This window comes from Aythya ferina (assembly GCF_964211825.1).
Source record: "Aythya ferina genome assembly, chromosome: 2".
NCBI classification, from domain to species: domain Eukaryota; kingdom Metazoa; phylum Chordata; class Aves; order Anseriformes; family Anatidae; genus Aythya; species Aythya ferina.
Genome location: NC_140297.1, coordinates 71,329,175 through 71,355,174, shown reverse-complemented (window position 1 = coordinate 71,355,174; position 26,000 = coordinate 71,329,175). Strand labels below are relative to the sequence as shown.

The 26,000-nt window shown below is 41.7% G+C and overlaps 2 protein-coding genes across 13 annotated transcripts in view; both read left to right on the top strand.

The window, feature by feature from the left end:
• FARS2 (phenylalanyl-tRNA synthetase 2, mitochondrial) overlaps positions 1–26,000 on the top strand; it is a 254,089-nt gene that overhangs the window by 191,934 nt on the left and 36,155 nt on the right. The window lies entirely within an intron of this gene.
• The window catches only part of LOC311431063 (uncharacterized protein), a 304,216-nt gene continuing 289,492 nt past the window's right edge, over positions 11,277–26,000 (top strand). The window contains exon 1 of the mRNA XM_084508239.1: positions 11,277–15,741. Coding sequence (XP_084364365.1) covers positions 11,954–15,007 — 3,054 coding nt within the window. The 5' untranslated portion in view covers positions 11,277–11,953 and the 3' untranslated portion in view covers positions 15,008–15,741. The remainder of the gene's footprint in view (positions 15,742–26,000) is intronic.

Genomic DNA, 26,000 nt, shown 5'->3' with positions numbered 1-26,000 from the left:
GAAATTCAGCTGCACTGCTGTAGAAACACTGTGGGAAATCCTTTGGCGGCATGGGGAAGCAGGAGCTTTAAGCATGTTTAAAGAGACAGAATTCCACTTGGTGGCTTATAGCACTGAGGTTTCTCTGAGGCATTTTGTATCTTACATACTCTGCATCTACCTATGTGTATCTTTTTTTTTTTTTTTTTCTGTGAACCATGTAGACTCTGTTAGTTCATGCAGCAAATGTTTGACTGAAAGTGCTCAAATAATTGATGGATATATTGCATATGCAACGACCTGTCAGACTATTGAAATACAATCTTTTCCATTATATATTGTCGTATTTCATCACTTTCTAACAAACAGACCCCAGCTTGTAAAGGATGAATAAAATCCTCTTCAAAATTCTTTATGCATTTTTCCCACTATTTTGCTGACACACGGTGTCTCTACTCCACTACCAGCTCGCATTTTTCCTTCTCATCTCGGCTTCTTTATCCTTGCTCCAATGGTGGGTTTGTTTACTCAGGTTCTTCAGCTATCAAAAATTCTCTCTTATGGCTTCCTTCTCTCACAACCTTGGAATAACACTTTATCTCCAGGCCTTACTTTAAAGCTCTTCTTGTCAGTGCTTTTAATTGTCAATGGTGATATTTAATAAAGACAACTGTTAAACGAAAAAATAATTTTATTTCATGAATTCAGGGACAAATTACACTCCCAGGTATGATTCTGTGATTATTGTTTTTACTTTGAATGAGACTTTGGTTCTTCTTAAATTTTTTATTTCTTTTTAAGAAAACTTCTTCTCTTGTCACTTAGGTACATTTAATTGTTGAACAGTGATGTGATGAGTCATTTTAGTGTTAACCCGCTGCAGTGTAGCAGCCAGCTCTATCCAAATCAGATTATAAATTTGGAAAATGTTTTACTTCAGGACTTGCACTGCTGTGAACAATCTGTAGTGCAGACTTCCAGGGTTGGAAGTTCTAGTACAATGATTTACCTGCAACACCTCCCTTTCGTGGGGAGATAGGAGGGAGGCGGTAGAGGAGTCTCCTGGTTACAAGGAAAAACGAAAAAGGTCTGTACGCTTCACAGTATTCTGCAAGGGATTGTGTCCCTAGGACTTCTTTTGATACCATGGCTAGCATCCAGGTTTGTTTCCCGTATTTATTTTTTTTTTGGACACGTATTTCCCAGTTCATGGCCTAAGATGGATCATAGTCACTCAGCCAGATTCAGTACTGACAGCCTGCTTGAAAATCATATTGTACTGTGGATTTGAAACCATCTTGCTGTGTCACAGTCACAAATTTCATGTACGTTTAACTAAAAAAAATGAGAACTCAGAGGTTTTGTCGCTGCTTCACCTGTTACCTACATGTTTTTTCTTTCCACTTGCACGGATATGTGTTTAAAAATGCTTCTCCCTGCTGCACATCCATGAGGCACCAGAGAGGAACCAACCTCAAAATTTCACTTTCTTTTGTTCTGCAGACAATTTAGACATTAGTTTCAATCAAATCATACTCAGAAAAAAACTTGCTTCTTTGCTCTGAAGGTTTAATCTCTGTTTTCATAGGAGATTTCCTACATGGTTTAAGTTGCCAGCCAGTTTTATCAACAGATTTTTTTTTCCAGAGCTCTTTTACTATGACCATCCAAACTTAGCATGTGTTTTTGAGAGTCTTGCCAACTTGTGAACAAAATTCCAAGTGTGAAAGTACAGAATTGATTTTCTAAAAACTTGGCTCGATTTTTGTCTGACTTGTGTTCCATAAAAATAGCTGAATATGAAGTTTCTAACTTCAGCCTTTTTTTTTTTTTTTACCTTTGAGATGTTAGACTGCAAAAAAAATTAATCAGCACTTGCAGAGAATCTTTGTTGATAAAGGTGTAATCAAAATTGGATTCTTCCTGTCATACTCTTGCCAATTCTGTAAAAACAAAGATCATTATTCTGCAGGTTCTTAATGGCATATATTCCTTCAGCAAGTGTTAAATGTATGCCTTTCTTCATCATTTTAAACCTCAACTCTTTCAATATGGCATATTTAAACCTCCATTTAGAAATGTTACCAATTAGTTTCAAGAGTTTCTTAACAAAAATTGCAGTAGACAATCTAGTAAGAATTATGTGCACCGTCATTTGACAAACAATGTATAATAAGCTTTTCATTTTATATCTGCTTCTGGCTTGAAAATGCCTCATCAGGTAATTACAATCTGTTTCCTCTACCAAATCACCTATTAAAAATTGTAAATAATGTAGGCTTTGAAAAAAAGCAAGGCATGAAGCAATATCATTGTTCCAGTCACACCTAACCCAACTTTCCTATGCTAGCTGAGATTTATATATGTGGCAGTTCCTTTGTGGTTACTATCTGAAGGGCTCCGAGGGGAGCTGTAGGGATGCCTGTGCCTGGGGCTGCTGATCCTCTGTCTCAGTTGCCAGCCGTGAGTCCCAGGGGGCTGAAGAACAATGCCAGAATGAAGTGGTGCTCTGCTAGCATAAAACTTGGTGTGTGCAGAGGACCGTAGGCTCATGCACTACAAGTAGATGCTGTGGCTCCAGTCTGTAGACTTCTGTACTTGCTTTCCTCTAGTGGCATGAGTAGTCCCCTAGGGGTGCTTACAGACTTTGTGTTAAGTAGATCTAAATGTCTGTGCACAGTTGTCACCGTTATGTCCAGTTGTGCAAAAATTGTGCACATAGATAGCATTTCATATGTGGTTTCACAGTCCAACATCCTTAATTTGCCCTGTTTTCAGAAGTCTGTAAATAAAGGATCTCAAAGGTATGTAGCTAGCATTATCAAGATGCCTGCATAGGCCTGTGCAGCAAAATAACATTACAAGCCTTTTTGCCATGCATTAGGTGACTTAGTGCATTGTTTTACAGGAAGCATTTTAGGACATACAAAAATATCCTAGCTGTAACTACGCTTCTGGATATGAAAATATCATTTTGCTGAATTGTCTGTAGAATTTTTTAAAAGCACTTAATCTGATTTAGTCTGCACATTTAGTCTTCATTAACAAGGGGGGCTCTTACTAACCCAAAGATCCCATTAAAAATTACATAATCCAGCTGGCTGGATGATTGAATCCTTGGACACTGACATTAGGATATCTTGTATGCTAGAAATCTGTGTTTTCATCCAGTTGGCACTGAGAGGTTTGTGGGTGGCCAAATGTGGTCTAGCCATATTAATATGTTTAAAAAAATGTTAAGGCTGATCAGTCACCTTAGATAGCCATGTGCCTGTCATAAAACCCAAATCGCATTATTTGTTTCCATGAAAAAGTTATCTGTTCTAAAGAGCTAAATTTTCTGTCTCAATAGTACAGTCCAGGCTGCTGCTGTTAAAATCTGTAACATGAAAAATAAAGGAAACAGAGGATAGATATAGATGCAGGTGGACATGTATTCAGAACACAAAATTAAATTTTATCTAACTAATGTGTAAGAGGCACTGACTCTGACTATATGTTATTTATATCCAGGGTGACATCTCCCTTATCTAGAATGCAGAAAGGGAAGGGAATGGTTCCTTTGGGGCATGGGGTAGAGATCAGGTCTGCTGTTAATTCCTTGCAGGTTCGTGGTCATGTTGCCAGCTGTTACTATTGTGAAATGTATTCCTGGTTGCTGTTCCCTTTTGGTCCAATCTGCGGCCAACCTATTCTGGGTGTTGTTGGATCAATGCTGGTTCTAGAGTGGAGCAAGGCAATGTGTGGAAACTGTCATTGTGTGTAATAGAGCTTGTGTGGTTGTACCAGACCAGGCACATGCCTAGGATGAAGGTAATGTGCACCAGAAAGGCCACAGAGGCTAATGAAGAAGGAACATGGTGTTATTTTCTAATTGTCTGTGTTACAGCAGCCCTCGGCAGAACATAAATAATCCATTGTTGGCACATGGAGTTGCCAGGTCGAGCTTATGGCAAAGCATCTTTGCTAGAGGAAATCTGGCAGAAAGCATCTGCTTTCCTACTGTCCTCATCCTTCCTAGGAGTAGAAGCCTAAGCCTGTAGAACACTAGTCACTACAGCTGTGATTCCATGGATGCTTCATTGAAAATGTAGTCCAGATTGCAATAGTCTTTGCCTCGTGGCTCCAGAAGGCATGTTAGAATGTAATAGTCACCCAAACTATTATGCGGAGTAGTTTGCATGTTGACTCTGTATACAGTGCCCAGAGTAGTACTGCAGAATGGTTAACCTGCTATGCAGCTCCGTATACCTTTAAGTAATAAAACCTTAGTTGCGTATTGTCTAAGCGAGAAATAGCTTTTTTTCCAGAAGACAAACTAGGCTGCCTAATGTGATAGAAAGAACTGTAGTCTAAGATGAGATTTAAAGATTCGAGGGGGCACTGAGGTATGTCTAAGCAGAGGCAGAATGTACACGACTATGTAATGACAGGTCTATCCTAATCTGAGAAGCGATTTTTTATTGGAACATTTCAGATTAATGTCTCTGTGCTCAGGCCTAGCCTAACTGTTGCTTCTTACCAGCCTACTACCCCTGTATAACGCCAAGCTTCCAAAAGGCTGCTCAGCCTGTCCTCAGAGTGCTCAGGTTGTTTTGAGGGGACTGAATAACAATTTGGGGGGGTGTGGTGGGGAGGGAGTCTGTGTTTCTGATATTTTTCAGAGTCACTAAGGGGGAGTCAGGAGAACATCTCTGCCACCCGGTTAGAGCTGCGGGGAAGCACACCAGTCTGTTGGCAGACTGGCACAAAACTGAAGGTAAGATGTCAGTGCCTTAATTTTCCTAAGTGAATGAACACACTGGACCACTAATGGATAAAGAGTCATTCCACCTGAGTAACAGCATAAGAACACATCTCTAAAAAGGCATGGTTGAGTAGGCTCAGGTAGTCCAGAAATATTAGTAAAAAGAATAACCTAGGAAGAGGTTGCAGTGATTCAAGGATCTGAAACATAAGTTTCCAAGGAGAAGAGAGTTCCAGATACACAAACTTGACCTGACCATATAGTAAAGAGAATTACAATTGTTGTTCAGCAAAACTGAGTCAGGAAAGAGTGACTGTAAAAATGGTTATGTTCTAACTCGCTGTGCTGCACAGGCAACCTGTGATCTAAAATCAACATAAGTGCTTTCTTCTCTTTCTGAGCATCACTAGCAGATTACATTTTGTACTCAGAACTTAGCAAACTAATTTTTTAACTGATGCATAAAAGCAGGTGAAAATACAACTGTAATGTTCTGTGGCTGGTTTAGCACTGCAGTTGTAGCAGAAGTAACAGCTTTCTTACCTAGTAAATAGATAGCATCAGCAGTTTTATATTGAACAATAAGATACTGTTTAGTATTGTGCAACTGTACTTCTCTCTCTGTAAAGAATCACAGAACCATAGAAAGGCTCGGGTTGGAAGGGACTTCAAAGATCATCTAACCCCCCTGTCATAGGCAGGGATGCCACCCACTAGATCAGGTTGGCCAAGGCTCCATCCAGCCTGGCCTTGAACATCTCCAGAGATGAGGCATCCACAGCTTCTCTTGGCAAGCTGTTCCAGTGCCTCCCTTACAGTGAAGTATTTCCTCCTAATGGATGAGAGTCCATCTAACATTCATTAAGCCTCCTCAAGAAAATCTTAAAGCAGGCAATTTTCCATTAGACTAGTAAACGCATGCAAAGCTGCTATTCATAGCCTATATTTTAATAACTTAATTTGGGGGAGAGGTAGGAGAAGAAATATTCATCATTACTGCGTAGTAAAATGCATTGGAATTATGAACCCAGGGAAGACAAGAGAGTTTGGAAGCTTAAAGTGTTTAGTATTTTAAGTGTGCCCCTAAGCTATACAAGAATCAAATACCAAATGTGTTATGGCATTGTCAGCACTGAAGAGATTACTATATGGTGTTACATGTGCACAGCCTCCCTGGTAGAGCAGAGCCTCTGTCATTGTGTCTGGGGCCTGTTTCTCTTCCTGTGGTCTGTTTCAATAGGATGAATAAGGAGCAAAAGCATGGCTTAGGTTTCTCCACTCCTGGAGATATCCGACTGCTGGTGCAAGTTGGAGCAGCATCCCCGGTGCTGTAACATATGTCAGGAGACTGGATCCAGACAGAGTCAGGCCATGGCTGGATGGATGCCCAGGTGGCCAGCTGCCAGCGCTGGTCCCTCATCCCTCACCAGAGCAACTCTGAGCCACTTTGCAGTAATTAGAGGAAAGGACCTATACTTGTGGTACTGGAGTCGAGGTGATCATGTAGATACCTCTGTAAAACTCACTGCACGCAGACCTCAGCTGGTAGCTGATGGAATTAACGAGCATTATGGCTTCTCTCCAGATACCTAGGTTCCCAAATACTTTACTTCTTGTAATCGATGCACAAGAAAGTAGAGCTGAGGATTGTGAACATCTAGAAAAACAAAGAAAATTATCAGCTCCTGGTGGAGGCTGAGACCTCTGCACACTTGTATCTGTGTGTATTAATTGTCCATTCCTACATACATAAATCTAAGTGAAGTGATATGCTTTTAAACATCCTCATACCAGCCACATTTTTTGGAAAGTACTGCCTTCGTTGTGAGTGAGACGAATTTTTAGCCTAGCTATACAGTGTGGATCTGAAGCCCAGTGCATTAACTCAGAATAAAGGGAGAAGAGGACACAGTCTGTACAGATCAGACAGTTAATGCAATTCAAAATAAAGAGAAACTCATTGAATGTGCATCTTCGTTTTAGGTGCAGGTATGAAAAAATACTACTCAGGCGGAAATCGGGTGATCAGAAATGAGCTAGATCAATTAAGTTGGAAAAAAAATGAGATTGCCCTTTTCATTTCACTATAGGGAAAAATGATTAGCATTACAGAGATGTAGTTCGTTCTAGTCCTAGAAATAAACAGGTGCCTGTCTACTGGGTGTGTATGTGTGATTAAGAAAACAATTTTTGTTGGTTGGTGCAACTGATGTTTCTGTAAATAAGTTTGTTCAGTGCTGGCCTTGAAGAGTCACAAATATGTTTTAAAACACTGTTATTCTTCATTCTCTCTTCACTGATCTTGAACCTTGGTTCCACTCTAGCAGAAGGCACAACACCTCCATAACAATATGCTATGGGACAGCTATAATGAAATAATAATAAAAATTACTTTGCATTTTCAGTTGCTATTATTTGAAAGACAAGTAGACACAAGCTGATGGCAGCACTTCAAATTTAATGCAGAAGTTCACTCTTCTCTAAAACAGTCAGATGAACAAATGTTAGGCATTATTTCCAGCCTAGAAGAGATGAAAACACCAGTGTGGCATTTGTAAACATTCTTGCAAGATGATCTAAAGATGTTATTGTCTTAGTCTCAACCCCTTTTTGCACTAATTTTGTAATAGCCGGATGATTTATGGAGAAAATATCATTTGGCTTTTATGTTGTGAGCAACAGAAGAATGATTGCTTCTAAAGTGTTGCTGTTTAGTGGGATATTAATGGAGGGATAATCCATTTACATTTTTACAGCGGAAGTTTTGTAATGCTGTTGGGATTCATTTATTCTCTGCATTTGCAAAATAGCCTCTACTGAAATAAGCTGCAGTAATTTGCTGTGGAGCAATACAGTAGTTCGTCAAAAAAAAAATAATAAAAAAAAATCAAAGCTCCATACCAATGTCCTGCTGTTGAAATAAGCAGTTGCTTCTTAAATAAATGTTAAATAATTTTTCACAGGCACCTTATAAAGTGGATCAGAGTTGTAAATTCCATGTGCTGTATATTAGGTGAGCAACCTGTATACATTTTAGCTATGTGGCTTTTGTTGATCTGCAGTGGGTAGTGAGATGCATAAATACAAGTAACATTTCACTTCATATTTATCTTCTCAGTAGCAACTGTTTGCTGGTTCTGCCCTATCCCATCTTAATTCTCTTCTAGGTAATCAGTGGTTTGGTCTAATCTGCCTCTGTCATACAGTCCTGCTAGGCAGAGCCCTGAGATTCCCATTACTTTGTGCAAAGAATGCAATTTTCATTTACAAATGAGTATTGTATTCCTCTACTGCCTGTCCTGGCACTGCAGGAACTAGAAAGTGATTATTTTGAACTGTAGAAAGAGACCTGCTTATGTTTTTAGCTGCTCAGGTAACCTTTGCAGAAAAACTGGGGCAGGGAGTGAGGGAATAAAGATGGTCTGACAATGCGCATCTGGTCCGGCGGCGTATTGGTAGTTGGAGATGATGTATACTGAGAAAACACACATGCAGACAGAAATGTAATGCAGCTGACCAAGTGCTTGGGTGCTTCAGCACTAAGAGGAAAGGAAGCTGGAACAGAAAAAAGCCCTCTATTGAACTTACCCCATTATTAAATCTTAGAGCAGTCTGTTTCTTTCAGATTCTTTTCAGTATGGAAACATTTGAATTGATCATAATTTGACTCATGTAGACTGCCCTGCATATTGCCTTGCTATATGATACATGTATTTTATTGACTGTTGGCCTGCATAGTCTGTGTATATGTGTGTATGTGTGTAAATTGCAGACAAAAGCAAATTATTTCTCAACTCCCTTTTTTGTATTCAGCTGCAAGGATTGAACAAATAACATGATGTTGGCTGGTGTCATGCATGGTGTGGCTATGTGTGAACTCTGGGCTCTGCAGCTCTGGGAGCTTTTGTGGCCTCTCTGAAACACAACACTTGCTATGGCATCAGTGAATAGAAGGCACATGCTAAAATTACACTTTGCGGACTTGTCTGTACAGCATGGGATTGTGAATGGTGCCTGGAGCAGCACAGGCTTCTGAAGCTGTAACAGAGGCAAAAACTCTGCATAAGTTTGCTTCTTTTTGATGCAGAGTCCATGAAGTACTGGTCATCACACCCCCCTCTAAGAAAAGAGAATGCAAAGCTAGTACAAGGTACAGATTTTGTCTTTGATAGATCAGAAATAAACATCGTATACAGCCTGTTTTCTTAAAAGCTGTTACAGGCAGCAACAAATGGCTAACATTTGGATTCCCACATCCAATTTCAATCAGCTGGACAAGGAGAGAGGAAAAGGGAAACTGTGTTTTAAAATATGCTTTGCAGAGGAGAGATCCATTACCCAAATTTAGATGTTCTCTAAAAGATGATGTTTTGTTATAACCCACTAAGTCTGTGATTTCAAAGCAAGCTAACACTAGGTAAAATTCTGTTGTCTATGCTGTGCATGGAGATCAGAAAGAACCCCACAATTGTGTTCTTGACCTTAAGGCTTACGAAATGCACCCTTCGGAGCAGCTGTTTGTAGGATAGATTGTGTGCTAAAACTTCCTCGCATAATCAGAAAACCTTTTCTAATGAGAAAGCATGGAGATGTAGGCACTGTGCAGGACGGGGCTGTACTGTACTGAGCTTCTCTCTTGAATGGCCAAAGCACACATACAGCTCCAGCAGGTGAGAGTTGGCAAGAGGGTTGCAGAGGCCAATAAAGAGAGGATATTACTGGTGCATCTTCTTATAATACACTGCTTGTAAACTGCAAGTACATCTGGAAGAGAAAACTTGTAACAGCCTATATTACTTGTGCAATTATGTTCTTTTTAACTGCTGTCCTGGTTTCAGTTAGAACAGAATTAATTTTCTTCCTAGTAGCTGGTGGAATGCTGTGTTTTGGCTTCGGATGAGAAGAGTGCTGATAACACCCCGATGCTTTAATTGTTGCAGAGCAGTGCTTATACCAAGCCAAGGACACCTCAGACTTTTGCTCTGTCCTGCCAACAGGCAGGCTGGGGGTGCAGTAAGAGCTGGGAGGGGACAGACCCAGGACAGGTGACCCAAACTAGCCAAAGGGGTATTCCATACCATCTGACGTCATGCTAAACAATATATAGGGGTGGCTAGCCGGGGGGAGGGGGCCGGACTGCTCGGGGTTAGGCTGGGCATCGGTCAGCGGGTGGTGAGCAATTGCATTGTGCATCACTTGTTTGTACATATTATTATTACTTTCCTATTATCACCATTGTAACATTATTATTATTATTGTTATTATTATTTTGTTATTATTATTTTCCTGTCTTATTAAACTGTCTTTATCTCAACTTACGGGCTTCACTTTCCATTTCTCTCCCCCGTCCCAGAGAGGGAGGGGGAGGGTGAGCGAACGGCTGCGTGGTGTTTAGCTGCCAGCCGGGTTAAACCACGACAGTCTTTTTGGTGCCCAACGTGGGGCTCGAAAGGTTGAGATAACGGCAGATCTGACCACAGTGTGTTAAACTAAAATTGGTGTAAGTATTAGACCTGCTTAATAGTCACTTGTCATAATGCTGATTGCTTTAATCTCAACTCTGCTGCGCCTGTTTTCCAAATTGAGTATTATAGTACATTATTTTCCGTATTTGCTCTCTGTCATGTTGTTTATCCTCTCCGGGCCCTGGTTTCAGATCATTATGGTACTGAGTGTTGTAGCAATGGCTTATGAGACGATGAGATATCTGGTCATGACTCTAACTTGGTATTTGTACTCAGTAACATCGTCGACTCTGTATTTTGGAAACTGTATCTTGGAAACTATTAGCAATTATACCTATTGTTTTTTTCCATTAGGGAGTCAATCTGTGGAGGGGAAAGGGGAAGATATTTTTTCTTACTTGATTACTCTCCCTTTCTCCTTCACCACCCCTGTATCCTCCTGGATCACTATGCCTTCCTCCTTCACCACCCTCTTACCCTCCGAGCTTGCTACAATAGCTCTCCAAGATATTGAATATCCTTGGGATACTCAGACCAGGATAGTCTTGTTGTTCTGCCTCCTGAATGCACTTCAGGTTCTGCTTAAAGTTAAACAACTACTTAGGAAGCTCATCCGGAGATCTGCCCGGAGGCAGTATAGTTGTGGGTGGCAGGGAGTATGGGAGGATATGGGCAGGCATCTAGAGCAGTTGGCACCCCCAGTGTTTTGGAAATTCACCCCTGAACAACTGCAAAATCCTCAAAAACTGGCAGAATGCTTGAGAAAAAGGTGTCGCGATTCTGGCAGTTCCAAAGTAACACAAATCATTGTAACATGCTGGGGCCTGGCTCATGCCTATCGAGCTGCCATGGATACTGCTATCAACTTAGTGACAGACCCTGCGGCCACTCCAAGCCCTGTGACAGATCCAACGGCCACTGTGACCCCTACGGTGGACTCTGCAGCCGCTCCAGTCCCAGCTTCTGCAGATGCTCCAGTCCCAGCTCCTGCAGCCGCTCCAGTTCCAGCTCCTGCTGCTACTCCAGTCCCAGCTCCTGCAACTGCTCCAACTCCAGTTCCTGCAGCCACTCCAGCTCATTGGCAATAATGGCCTGGAAAGAGGATGAGGAACCCACAGTGGATGAAGCGGCTAAACAACTTCGGCAGTACGAAGAAAGTCTCTCTTCTTCCTTACAGGCCTGCGTCTCAGCTGTGGAGAAACTTTCTGAAAAGGTTCACCAACTTGAAGAGAATCTATCATCCTCCCCACCTGAACCAACCAGTGTCCACCGACCAAAAGAGAACACTTGGGAGAAACTTCCTGAAAAGGTTCACCAACTTGAAGAGAGATTATTCTCCTCCGCACCTGCACAAAGCAGTGTCTCAGCTATCAGGGGTAGGCGTTTATCCACACAAGGAAGACGATATGGTGGGTACTCACCCCGTGCCACCCTGTGGTTTTACTTACGAGACCATGGAGAGGACATGAGAAAATGGGATGGAAAATCTACTGTGACCCTAGAGGCACGGGTACGTGAGTTGCAAAAGAAAACAATCAGGAAGAAGGGATTCTCTGAAAAGTTTGCTGCTCCAACTTCCAGCAGACAGTCCTTCAAACACAGAAACGAAGAAGATTCTGACCAGGATTAGGGGAGCCCTGCCTCCAGCCAGGGGGAGGAAAGGGACAATCGAGTTTATTGGACTGTGTGGATTCGATGGCCTGGCACATCAGACGCACAGAAGTATAAGGCTTTAGTAGACACCGGTGCACAATGTACTGCAATGCCATCGAGATATAAAGGACCAGAGCCCATCTATATTTGTGGAGTGACAGGCGGATCTCAGCAGTTGACTGTATTGGAGGCTGAAGTGAGTCTGACTGGGAATGAGTGGGAAAAGCACTGCATTGTGACTGGCCCGGATGCTCCATGTATCCTTGGCATAGACTATCTTAGAAGAGGATATTGCAAGGACCCAAAAGGGTTCCGATGGGCTTTTGGTATAGCTGCCTTAGAGACAGAAGGCATTAAACAATTATCTACCTTGCCTGGTCTCTCAGAGGACCCCTCTGTTGTGGGGTTGCTGAGGGTCAAAGAACAGCAAGTGCCAATCGCTACCACAACTGTGCACCGGCGGCAATATCGCACTAACCGAGACTCCCTGATTCCCATCCATAAGCTAATTCGTCAATTGGAGAGCCAAGGAGTGATCAGCAAGACTCATTCACCTTTCAATAGTCCCATATGGCCAGTGCGAAAGTCTAATGGCGAGTGGAGACTAACAGTGGACTATCGTGGCCTGAAGGAAGTGACGCCACCACTGAGTGCTGCAGTGCCGGACATGCTGGAACTTCAGTACGAACTTGAATCGAAGGCAGCCAAGTGGTACGCCACAATTGATATCGCTAATGCATTTTTCTCCATCCCTCTAGCAGCAGAGTGCAGGCCACAATTTGCCTTCACTTGGAGGGGAGTTCAATATACTTGGAATCGGCTGCCCCAGGGGTGGAAACACAGCCCTACCATTTGCCATGGGCTGATCCAGTCTGCACTGGAGCAGGGGGAAGCTCCTGAACACCTGCAGTACATCGATGACATTATTGTGTGGGGTGACACAGCAGAGGAAGTTTTCGAGAAAGGGAAGAAAATAGTCCAAATCCTTCTGAAAGCCGGTTTTGCCATAAAACAAAATAAAGTCAAAGGACCTGCACGAGAGATCCAGTTTTTAGGAATAAAATGGCAAGATGGGCGTCGTCAAATCCCAATGGATGTGATCAACAAAATAACAGCTATGTCTCCACCAACTAACAAAAAAGAAACACAGACTTTCCTAGGTGTTGTGGGGTTTTGGAGAATGCACATCCCAAATTACAGTCTGATTGTAAACCCGCTCTACCAAGTAACCCGTAAGAAGAATGAGTTTGAATGGGGCCCTGAACAACGACAAGCGTTTGAACAAATCAAGCAGGAAATAGTCCATGCAGTAGCCCTTGGGCCAGTTCGAACAGGACCAGATGTAAAGAATGTGCTCTACACTGCAGCTGGGGAGAACGGCCCCACCTGGAGCCTCTGGCAGAAAGAACCTGGGGAAACTCGAGGTCGGCCCCTGGGGTTTTGGAGCCGGGGATACAGAGGATCTGAGGCCCGCTATACTCCAACTGAAAAGGAGATATTGGCAGCATATGAAGGAGTTCGATCTGCTTCGGAAGTGGTCGGTACTGAAGCGCAGCTCCTCCTAGCACCCCGATTGCCAGTACTAGGCTGGATGTTCAAGGGAAGGGTCCCTTCTACGCATCATGCAACTGATGCTACGTGGAGCAAGTGGGTTGCACTGATTACTCAGCGGGCTCGAATAGGAAACCCCAGTCGCCCAGGAATATTGGAAGTGATTATGGACTGGCCAGAAGGCAAATACTTTGGGATATCATCCGAGGAGGAGGTGGGTCGTGCTGAAGAAGCCCCACTGTACAACCAGTTACCAGAGAATGAAAAGAAATATGCCCTGTTCACTGATGGGTCCTGTTGTATTGTGGGGAAGCATCGGAGATGGAAGGCTGCTGTATGGAGCCCTACACGACGAGTTGCAGAAGCTGCTGAGGGAGAAGGTGAATCGAGTCAGTTTGCAGAAGTGAAAGCCATTCAGCTGGCTTTAGACATTGCTGAACGAGAAAAATGGCCAGTTCTCTATCTCTACACCGATTCATGGATGGTAGCAAATGCCCTGTGGGGATGGTTACAGCAATGGAAGCAAAACAACTGGCAGCGTAGGGGCAAACCCATCTGGGCTGCTGCATTGTGGCAAGATATTGCTGCTCGGGTAGAGAACCTGGCTGTGAAAGTACGTCACGTAGATGCTCATGTGCCCAAGAATCAGGCTACTGAAGAACATCAAAACAACCAGCAGGTGGATCAGGCTGCTAAGATTGAAGTAGCTCAGGTGGACCTGGATTGGCAGCATAAAGGTGAATTATTTATAGCCCGATGGGCCCATGACACCTCAGGCCATCAAGGTAGAGATGCAACATACAGATGGGCTCGTGATCGAGGGGTGGACCTGACCATGGACGCTATAGCACAGGTTATTCATGACTGTGAAACATGTGCTGCAATCAAGCAAGCCAAACAGTCAAAGCCTCTTTGGTATGGAGGACGATGGCTGAAATATAAATATGGAGAGGCCTGGCAGATTGATTACATCACACTCCCTCAAACTCGCAATGGCAAGCGCCACGTACTTACAATGGTGGAAGCAACCACCGGATGGCTGGAAACATACCCTGTGCCTCATGCCACCGCCCGGAACACTATCCTGGGCCTTGAAAAGCAAGTCCTATGGCGACATGGTACCCCAGAAAGAATAGAGTCAGACAATGGAACTCATTTCCGAAACAACCTTATAGACACTTGGGCCAAAGAACATGGTATTGAGTGGGTGTATCACATCCCCTATCATGCACCAGCCTCCGGGAAAGTTGAACGATACAACGGACTGTTAAAGACTACATTGAAAGCATTGGGCGCTGGGACATTCAAAAACTGGGATACGCATTTGGCAAAGGCCACCTGGCTAGTCAATACTAGGGGATCTGCCAACCGAGCTGGACCTGCCCAATCAAACCTGTTACGTACTGTAGATGGGGATAAAGTTCCTGTAGTGCATGTAAGAAATATGCTGGGTAAAACAGTCTGGGCTACTCCTGCCTCAGGAAAAGGCAAACCTATTCGTGGAATTGTTTTCGCTCAGGGACCTGGATACACTTGGTGGGTGATGCAAAAGAACGGAGAGGTCCGGTGTGTACCTCAAGGAGATTTAATACTGGGTGAGAATAGCCCATGAACTGAATTGTACCATGTTAATTACTATATAATACTGTATGTTATCGCTACTATGACTACTGTAGGTGACTAATTAGAATGTATGGAAAAGAGTGTAACCTGAGCATGACATAAATGGTATGGAATAAGGGGTGGATAGGTGTCCTGGTTTCAGTTAGAACAGAATTAATTTTCTTCCTAGTAGCTGGTGGAATGCTGTGTTTTGGCTTCGGATGAGAAGAGTGCTGATAACACCCCGATGCTTTAATTGTTGCAGAGCAGTGCTTATACCAAGCCAAGGACACCTCAGACTTTTGCTCTGTCCTGCCAACAGGCAGGCTGGGGGTGCAGTAAGAGCTGGGAGGGGACAGACCCAGGACAGGTGACCCAAACTAGCCAAAGGGGTATTCCATACCATCTGACGTCATGCTAAACAATATATAGGGGTGGCTAGCCGGGGGGAGGGGGCCGGACTGCTCGGTTAGGCTGGGCATCGGTCAGCGGGTGGTGAGCAATTGCATTGTGCATCACTTGTTTGTACATATTATTATTACTTTCCTATTATCACCATTGTAACATTATTATTATTATTGTTATTATTATATTGTTATTATTATTTTCCTGTCTTATTAAACTGTCTTTATCTCAACTCACGGGCTTCACTTTCCATTTCTCTCCCCCGTCCCAGAGAGGGAGGGGGAGGGTGAGCGAACGGCTGCGTGGTGTTTAGCTGCCAGCCGGGTTAAACCACGACAGGTGGTAAGAGAAATTTAGGTAAGAGAAATATGTTCTTGAAAAACACTCCTGTGTTTCCAGCAGCGATTGCAGGAAGCTCTGATGGCTTTTAACATACAAAGAAAAAAGACATGAAACAAAATTTAGATTAATCAGCTTTCAATTATCCTTTGAAGTGTCTTTAAATCATCATTTTAATATCATACTCATATTGAACCTGATTTACATTCACTTGCAAACTTCAAATATGAAGTCCCTGACTAATTTCAGGGTCAATTCTAGATGGGAGATGATATGTCCCTGAAATGTATCATTCATTTTCACATTTAATACTTAGAAATGGAGCCAAAACATTATCTTAATGCTCAAACAAATTTTGTCAATTACAAAAAGGGCTTTAGTCAACTTGATTGTGGAGAAACTGTACTGAGTTAGGGGTTATTCATGGGGAAATGTGACGTGTTAATTCTAGTTTTCACTGGGGAGACTTACTGGCCATTTACACTATTTTGTGTGAGTTTTTAAATATACAGTTTCCTAATTTGAAGGTCAGAATTCAAGTCAAGCTCATTTTTCTGAAAGGTAATTTTCAGGTGGAAAAAAATAAAATATTTAAGAAAAATTTGAGAGTGATGACATAACACAAACAGAAGATTCAGCTAAGGTTGAACAATTAACTCTAGATTCCATAATACAAGTTTGTCATTTGCAGGAAAAAAAAATAAATTACACTAAGACAACTTATTCTGAATCCAAAACTTTCTGAAGTTTTGCTTTTTTCATTCTGATTTTCTCTGTCCATCCTGGGCTCAAAGAAGTCCTTCAAATATAAGCTGTATTGAAGCAAGTGTATCCAGCAAAGTAAGTTAACCTGAAATGGCTCTAGAAGGAATGATAAAAGCAATTGTAACAATCTCAATAAAATAAACCAGAAGGAAGAAAAAGAAATAACTTTCTACAGGGAGATCAATAATGAGTAGGACTCATGTTTTCTAAAGACCCCAGGTACCAGCTCATAACTAAACTTGTTAAATACTGCTGGCACCAAAAAAGATTGATTTATTTTTTTCCTCCAGAAGGCTGAACAGCGGCAGACCTCTGACAATTAAGACCTTTAAAAAAAGTCAGTTTTGACATCCGTATCAAAGACACGCAGGGAATCTGTTAATTAGTTTGACAATCTCATGATGAAATGCTTCATCTTGGGGTCTTGATGTTGGAGACATTTCAGCCTCTATCTTCAGTCAACTGAAGAGGATAGGTTTCTTCTTTTCTGGGTCTAGTATCTTGAACTTGCAGGAAGTCCATGTGATTTATTTTTCTGTGTTCAGCTGGTGCCCTGTGCAATATTCTTCTTTGGAGGCTTGTAGGGAAGAAAAGACATTTGCTAGGTGGCCGTGAAGAAGTGATGTCCTCTATTTGGGAATTGTGGTCAACTACGGATCTTTAGCAGACAGTTGCTATATAGCAACAAATACAAGACATTAGGTAGTTGTGTTTTCATTGAGGACAAGGCTTTAAGTTGGCTAGATTAATCTGTGATGGTGAACTGTGATGAAGCTGCTAATGTAAAAGAATACAACAGCACCTATCAGTGTCACATTTATCATCCATAGACATGGTACAAGTGAAAAAAAAATCTAATTTCACTGGTGCCACACATCAGATCTGGAGATGAACAAGCAGAGAAAAATCATACTTTTTATTGTATGCAGTCCTTTTCCCCAAAAAAGGTTCACTGGTAACTTGAGCACAACATTATCTAAACCTGAGTTGTTTGTTTTTTGTTTTAACCTCTCTGCATTTTTCCATTCTGCCTTGTGTTTGAAACTCTTCTGCCTGTGCCTCCCAGGCTGACATAGGAGAAATGAGAATCAGTGAGAAGTCATGGTGTTACGACTGGGATTTTCTTGTGTCTCCTCACTCTACAACCCCCTGGAAGAATATGAAACAACTTCCGCATATTTGAAGCTCTCTTTTCTCTTACTGTTTAACTGTGATGTCAGAACCTTTTCTGAGAGAACTGATGTAATAATTAAGTTTAAGAAAACCAAGCCTTACTGATAATTACTAGAAATGTTCACTAGCCTTAACACTACACAAGCTTTTGGGGAATTGTGGTGCATTCTGATGAGTGTATTTTATTAACAAGATGCTTCATATTTTAATGGGCTATTTCTATCAGGCAGTTGAGGTGCTGTTATGCTAGTTACTCAATTTTATGAAGTTAAACAATAAACATTAAAGTAAAAACCTCAGGAAAATTGCCAGAGTGCAAAATAGATCTGTCCCTTGGCAGATTTAATTTACTCTCATTTTCAAAACGTTTTTCTTCTCATTTAGTAACACGCTTTTTGCTATTTTGAGCAAAGGAAGACATACTTTGTTTTGAGCCTCTAGGTCCAAAGGCACAGAAAGGAGTGATCTCTTTTCTCCAGGGGGTGACAAGCTTTGTTTTCAATTAACCCAAGTTTTTGCAATATGAAGGCTGCTGCTGATTCTGCACTTGAAATCTTTGTGGCTGAGCCACAGTGAAGTTGAACTGGGAAGCAAACCAGTAAGAAACCTGCAATGGTTAAGTTAGAACAGTTGTTCGTCTTTCGTGTTTTCTGCATTTACCTACTTTTATAGACAGTACTGACACCTTTTTGTGATTATGAAAAATGAAGTTACTCATTTAGCTGTAGTCTCACTCTTCCACATGCATGAATCTCAGCAAGTCAGTGTTTTGTTTGTGCAGAGCATGGGAAGTAAATACATAGCCCTGGGGGCAGATATAGCCCATTAATTCCTTTTATTTTCACCTAGCCTTCGGGCACATAATTATTTTTCACGTGTTACTGTCGGAAAACCCTAAGCTATGTGATTAATGTGAGCCTATCAAAGCTGTAGAAAGGCATAGTTAGTTCTCAGGAAAGAACAAGACCCCCATTCTCCAAGGTGGAATATAAATCATGTGGGCAAGGAGGGAAGTCAGGCTCCACATTATGGTAAGCATAAAATTTCTAGGCAAGAAACTCTCCTGCTCTGTGCAACTGTTACTACTCAAGCTATGAGCCCCAGGCACAAAAGGCTTAGTTTCATGGCACAGATGGCAGTTCATCTGCCCAGACAGCTGGGCTATTTCACCCTTGGACCTGTTCTACGAGAGGTCTTCAAAAAGGGTTAAAGAGCAATAGGGTTTGGGCTTAGCTGTTTAGTATGTGCGCTTCTCCCGGTTGCTTCTTTGCCAAAGACTCAGTACCAGTGTGCTTTATTTTGATGTCTTTGCTTCCAAAGCACAGAGAGAGAAGGAGTGCTAGTAGCCGTGTTTTGACCCTTTAAAAAGTGATATTGCCATATATACTTTTTATTTGAAAATGTTTTAAAAAATATTTAAAGAACCTTGGAGAAAGGGATGGTAACCATCTCTGTGATCAGGAATATTCCCATTCCCTAGTCAAGCTGTTTCAGGGGTGGACTAACACAATGAACTGAGTACCTAACCAGCTGCCTGTTGCTGGTGGCTCTAGGGACAGAAGCACCCAAAACAGCACACATTTTCAGATTGCCCTAAGGCTGAGAGGGATCGGTGCCCAGATGTGCTGGGGTCGGGTGCCACCAGCACAGGTGGCTGTGCACAGAGCCAGCTGAGGCCTGCAAGGCCTAGCTCACGCCTGGGGCTGCCTGAAGTGGCCAGGCCTTTACTGCAAACAGCACACCTGCATTCAGCAGTTTTGTTTCTGAGCAAATAAATGTGTCTGGGCCTGATGATGTGGGGCCAGCTCTGATGTCTGAGTTAACTGTGTGTGGCACAGTTAACTGCGGTTCCACTTTTTGCTGGGATCCCCGGCTGCGGCTGTGCTACCTGACCCCTTCAGCTCTTGGACTGAGCAAATTGCTAAATGCCATGTCTGCCTGCCCGCCCCAATGCAGGCATTTCTGCAGCCCTCATTAATTGATCTAGTCAGTCTCAATCTTGTTTCATGAACATAAGGCCTGTACTTGTCTCTGCCTTTTGGATCTGACTTACTTTAGCTATTTAGTGGTGGTGGTTTTTGCTCCCTGTGTGCAAGGAGAATCCTTCCAGCTCTGGGCCCTCAGTCTGGGACTTGTTGAGGGCTGTAAAGATGAGGAAGAGGATCCTGACTGAGTAGAAATGGGAATTCCAGCATCAAAAACTGGTTTACTGTGTGGAAAGTGGTAAGGACAATTCCCCTGATCTACAGAAAGAGGATAATCAACAAAAAATGCAAGACAGCATTTTAGAAGAGTTTGAAGCCGTGATGGGAGAGGCTGCATTAGAGTTAAATCCTTCAATACAGGATTTTTCATCATCAGATAAAAGAAGGTGAAGTTTAATGAGTGCTGAGTAAAGCAATCTTAGCTGTATCCAGAGCCTTTTAAGAAACAAAATCAAATTAAAAACAAAACAAAACAACAACAACAACAAACCAGGCCTAAAATAGAAGAGCCAGTGTTGCTTGTGAACACTTCCCAATTCTTTGGGCTTGTTCTTGGGTTGCTTTTTTCTTCCTTCCCTTGTTTTCCTTCCTCCCCTGCATCAAGCAGTGCTTGATATCATCACCTTGTTGTCATATCTGCTTGGGGAAACAAATTTGTCACAGCAGTTTCCTGTCAATACCCTGTCTTCAGATAGCAGCATGTGCCTAGCTTGAGCACTGTAGGATGGTGTCACTTTTGCTGATAAAAACCCACTCTTTTCATTATCTATTGAAGAATGAACCGCACGCTGGCATTACTCAGATTTGGAAATCAAGTGTGCTGTCAGAGATTGAATTTGTAGCAATCATTTGAAGTCACAGTTTCAGCTTATGCATAGATTCTAGGAGCCTAGATTTCTTGTGATTTCTATAAAAGAGAAAATTATCCACACTCAGAAAGATTTCTCTGTTATTCTGTGATTTTCAAGCCCAGGTTTTAATTTATTATTTACATGTAAATACATATATATATAATCTATTTTAGTTTAATATCCTCAGGGTAATGTTGTACCTGCACATAGAAGTGGTGCTACAGAGAGCTGACAGACAGCCTCTTTACTTTTCTCTCACCTGTTGCTTCATTCTCATTAGAATTTTACATTGCTTGGTTTACTGATGGTGTCAGAGAGGGTAGTGGTGCGATGAGACTAGTTATATCAGAGTCATTTGGTTGCTACCTGTAGCAGACAGTTTTCAAAGAGGTATTCCCTAAGTGGGAATTTAAGATAGAACTGAGTCATCAGTAGGTCAAATGGTAGTGCTGTTTAGGAGATGTATCCTAAGAGAAACAAGTACTTAGAGAAGTGTAAATTGTGAGAACTAAGCAAATGAGCATCTTAGTCGAATCAGTCAAGGAAAACCATTGCATAGCTATAGTATGAAAACAGGGAATGTAACCTTGGAAATAGTTTCACTAAACATTGTAGCAGAGGTTACATATGATACTGTATGGAAAGCAGAGGTTCATTAAATCCCAGAGCAAATACTACATGCAAGAGGATGGAGGCCAAAGAAGAAAATATGCACTTGTCTACATATGTAGATCCACATAAATCTTTCTGGCCGTGTTTGCCAAGTCTAAATTGGAATTAATGTGGTTGCTGCTTTTTTTTTTTTTTTTTTTTTTTAATAATAATCACTCTCTGTGTTGAAACAGCTTGTTGTTTTTTTTTTTTTTTTTTTTTTTTTGTTGTTGTTGTTTGTTTTTTGCCATGTGGGAAATTATCCCTGAAACTAAATTATGACATTCAATTTAGCTGCAAGTTCAGGTTTTGTAATGCAAAAGATCAATAATAATATTTTCATTTGTTTGTTTTAAATAGATGTCTTTTTAGACCAATACAAAGGCTGAACAGAGAATAGATAAACTGGGCCCATGATCTGAATCAACTGCCTCAAAGATCTGATGAACCATATTGAAATTGATTGTTGGTGATAGCTATGAAAGAGGCTGTGTGGCACACAGTAGGTCATGGTAATGTGAGAATGTGAAGGATCTTCAGCCTGTGCTGAAGTGCCCTGAGAAAGAGGAAAGTTGAGGTGAAGAGAGCACAGAGTGAAGAGCCAGGAGCCAAGTTCAGGGTGAGATGGTCCAACCACAGCTGCAGAAAAATTTCTGAATTCCCAAAGGGCCTGTTTTAGCATCTTCTGCAGCTGTTCCTACTGAATGGACTTCTTGGCTTTGTCCTCCCTTCCCTGCAGTCCATCTAAAGATACCACATCTTACTTATCTGCAGAATTTACTGCTTTAAAGGTGGGTGGCCAATTTTATGCTCAATTACAGAGCAGAATGTACTCCCTCAGCTACTTCTACATCTCTTCCTCTGTCTTGGCTTGGTATTTGTGAGCTATCTGATAACATTTGCCTCACCATAGGACTGGCCCAGGCTTGATGATCCAGTGAATTTAGTATTAATGGGGAAGTGCTGCAGAGGTGGCACAACTGTAGGAAGATGGACTGGAGTCTGTTTCTTTCTGCACTGTCAGCAGTACCATCTTCTAGTGGCAGGATTGTTGGGAAAGATGTGCAAAAAGACAACACAAATGTTAGAGGCTCCAGGAGGAGTCTGGCATTTAGCAAAATGCCTTTCCTTGAAAACTGACAAATTAATAAATGATGGAATCAAAACTGGAATCCTACAGTGTCACTTCAGAGTTGGTGGTAGGAGCAGGGCAGCACTTTAACACTTTGCCTGAAGGGAGTGAAAAAGACATTGTGAGTTAAAAGAAGAAAAACTCATCTAGTAATTGCCTGACGCAATATTCTTGTCTATAATAAAATGTCTGTTACAATTTTCAGACTTCAGAAATGAACGTGATAAGTTCAGTTTCATGCTTGTGTGTGAAGTGGCCTGGCATTCAAGACTGCTAAGTATCAGAAGTTGTATGGGTTCAAGACTGCAAAGAACCAGTTGTATGGGTCAAGTTGTGCTGAAAGTATAATCTGAAAACAAAGGAGTAAGGCAAATGTTAGGACTTACATACCTTTGATTAGCAGTACAGGTGTACAAATAGAAGAAAGCAGTTCCCTCTGTTTCAAAGCCCACAGTGAGATTCCTGAGCTGCTTTTAAAACAAAACGGAAAATCAAATATTTTTTTTACTTTTAAAATGGAGAGATTTGATTTTGAACCCTTTGAGAGGTGACCAGAAGGGCCCAGGATGCCATTTGAAGCACTGAGGTAGTTCCAGGATTTAGTGTTAACCTGTCTATCAGTAGTATGATACTACTTACCTGTCCTACATTGTGATTATTGGATTAATTACTTAGATTGCACTGCACTTTGAATGTATCTCATGTCAGGTGATGTCTGTTGTCTGAATCAAAAGATTCAAAAAATCTCTAAGCACTGTTTTGTTTTCTTTTTAAGTCATCTGGCAGCACCTTTCCAACTTACCAGTGTGCTATAGGATAAGTTTGTTTTAGGACAAAGAGAAGAGCAAGCTGTTTTGAGATGTTTTCAGTTCACTCAAGGCATTTTTTTCTTGCTTTAACTTTTAGTAATAAATTGATTTTGAACATGTTCAAAATTCCTGCAGTTTGTGAATAAACATTTGAAATGCCGTTCTTCATGTTACAAGCTCCTCAAGAAATGTTTATTCTAACAGGAAAGCTTAAAACCTTTTTTTGCTTTGTCTTTCATCAAACCAAAACCATCCTTTTCCCAACATTTTGAGGAGCAGTTGTGCCTCTCAGCTGATCATATGGGAACTGCTTTTGGCTTTGGGGGACAGAGAAAAATAAAAGGAAGTAAATAAACAAGGCTGCTAACTGTTATGGGAGACTATAGAAGAACAAAAGAGATTCCCTAGAGATTAGCTTGAACTAAAATCTGTCATGCTCTGAAAAAAACAACTATGCAAATTCCAAAGTCTGCAGAAAGATAAAGGAATAAGTGGACTGGCCTGACACGTAAAGACCAGTTAGTTCCTTTAGGAAAGCCTGGTCCTCTGATTTGGACCAATCTCTGTCTGAAATGAAACCCAAACATAGCAAACAAGCAAAATGTCTTCTTAAATCCCTTTCTCAGTAACACGTGACTGAATGCCAGCTCTAGACTCGGAGTCTGCCTTTGCTTCTTTATTAAGGTGTTTGACCTAAGGTCAGTGGATAAGTTCTTTTCAGCAATCCGTTGTGTGAGCAGTGGTCTGGTCTCCTAGGCCTGAGTGGAGCAGTTTCTTTCCAGATCATAGTGCTTCCAGCAAATAAGATATTTTGAGGTAAGCTCTCTCCCATGGGACTAGTTGATCTAATCTGTTCTCTTTCCATCACTTTCCTAGTCCCAGACTTTTATACTTGCTCACTTCGAGCTGTGATGAAGCTAGTTCTCTTCTGTAGTGAACTTTGCTGCAAGTGTGCGGTAAGTGGCCCAGCCTGTCCATATTCCACTATATCATTAATACAACTTCTCAGTTTTGACTTTTTCTTATTGAGAATATTAAAAGGGAATTTCATAATGCATATTATATACCATGATTTCAGGCTACTGCTAAGCTGCTAGTATAGATTTTAAGATGTTCAAAAATTGCATTGACTGTTGCCTGCCCTACGATAATGTATAGTTGTTTGGATGTATGCATTAAGTGTCTCAGCAATTGTAGCATTCCACTGGCATTTCTCCGATAACATTCTACTTTTTTCTCCATTTAAGGCCATTCCAGTCGGTTTTCATGGCTGAAGACATGGTCTTTGTCAAATAGATGATACTGTTTTGTGCTAAAGTCAGCAATCATATCTAAAGAGAGAAGAGATTGGGTGAAGTAAACTTCGGCTTTATAGTGGTGTTTTATCTCTGTTGCGTGTGCAAATACTCCAGTCCTCTGTCCCCACATTCTACCAACTATCCAGTAAATCACCTCTTCTCTCTGAAGTAGGGATATTTCAAGTGAAGGAAGGCTTTGGAGCTACTTCTTTCCATTTTCTCCCTCTGGGACACAGATAAAGCCCCAGTCTCATGCAACTACCCTTAATATGTCACAAAAGCAGATCACCTGGGACATGAGTAGAGATAAATTGAGGCAAAACAAATGACTCAGTGTTCTTGTGTTCTTGGAAGCCACCTTTACTGCTCTGCTGTGCAGCACAAATTTTCCCTCCCTCCAGTGCAGCAGCTGAAAGAGGTGTTGCTATAACCCAATGCAATAAATTTTAGGAGGGAGAAAGAGGACAGCAAAGCAATAGGACCACATTGTTATTTCCTGTTTGCTTTTCTGAATGATGATACTCCAGGTATTTGTGATCTTACTTCACTGCCCACGCGCTATGGTTTGTGTTGTACAGCCAGCAGACAAGCCAGTTTTATGAGGTGCACCAAGGTTGCATTTGTCTATGCCATGCTTGTTCACAAACCCTATTCCTTGTTCTTTTCCTGTTTTCCTTTCTGAGTGGCACTTCTGTCACATTTTTGAACTAATATGATAGTCACAGACATTTTTGTAACCTGAAGGCTTGTAGAGAATTTTAGTTCCTATAGGAAAACGTGCAAATCACGACATGTAAATTTGGATGGGGAGTAGTCCCTCTAAGTTACTACTAATTTAGGTGTTTCAGTGCCTGCCAACAAGACTCCCCTTTTTCTCTTTGGATGGATCTTCCCCTTGACAGTTGTTCTAGCCAAACAGAAAATGCCATTGCTAAGAGAAATCCCTTTCCCCTTTCCACTGAACTGATGTGACATGATATTAAGTCTAAATAAATGCCATTAGCAAAATAAATCTTTCAGGGAAAACTGAAAAACCTTCATGAAACCAGAAAGCAGTGACTCCGCAGAGGTTGGGTGGAAGATCAGCAAAGCAGTTGTCATTGTTTCAAATGCACTTTTCAGTGGGAAAGTCAAGTAGTGAGAGGGGAGCACATAAGAATGCCTGAGGTGAAGGAAGTCACAGCCCATTGTGATGTCTGATGGGAGGAAGGTCTGCAGAATATGGGTTGGTGCTGGTATTATTTCACTTCTCCTCTAAGAACTATTCCTTTCTATGTTTTCTGGGGACTGCCAAAATTTAATTTTAGCTTTCCATGGGCTAGAGCAGGCCAGGAGACCTCTTCCTCTGTCCAGGTTAATTTGGCAGACTAAGCTGGAGTGTTTCAGATTCTGTTGTGTGGGTTGTTGCAGCAGAACCCAGGTTCTTCAGTCAGGTTGCATGTGTGTTAGTTTATTGATAATGATCTGAGGGAACATGATAATGCTACCTGACAGATAGGCAGATCTCTCTAAATTTTACACTGCAGTATGAATGAGGAAGTCCTGCACAATAATTGGCCAGAAGGAATAGCAAGGTCTCCGTGGCCCTGAATTAC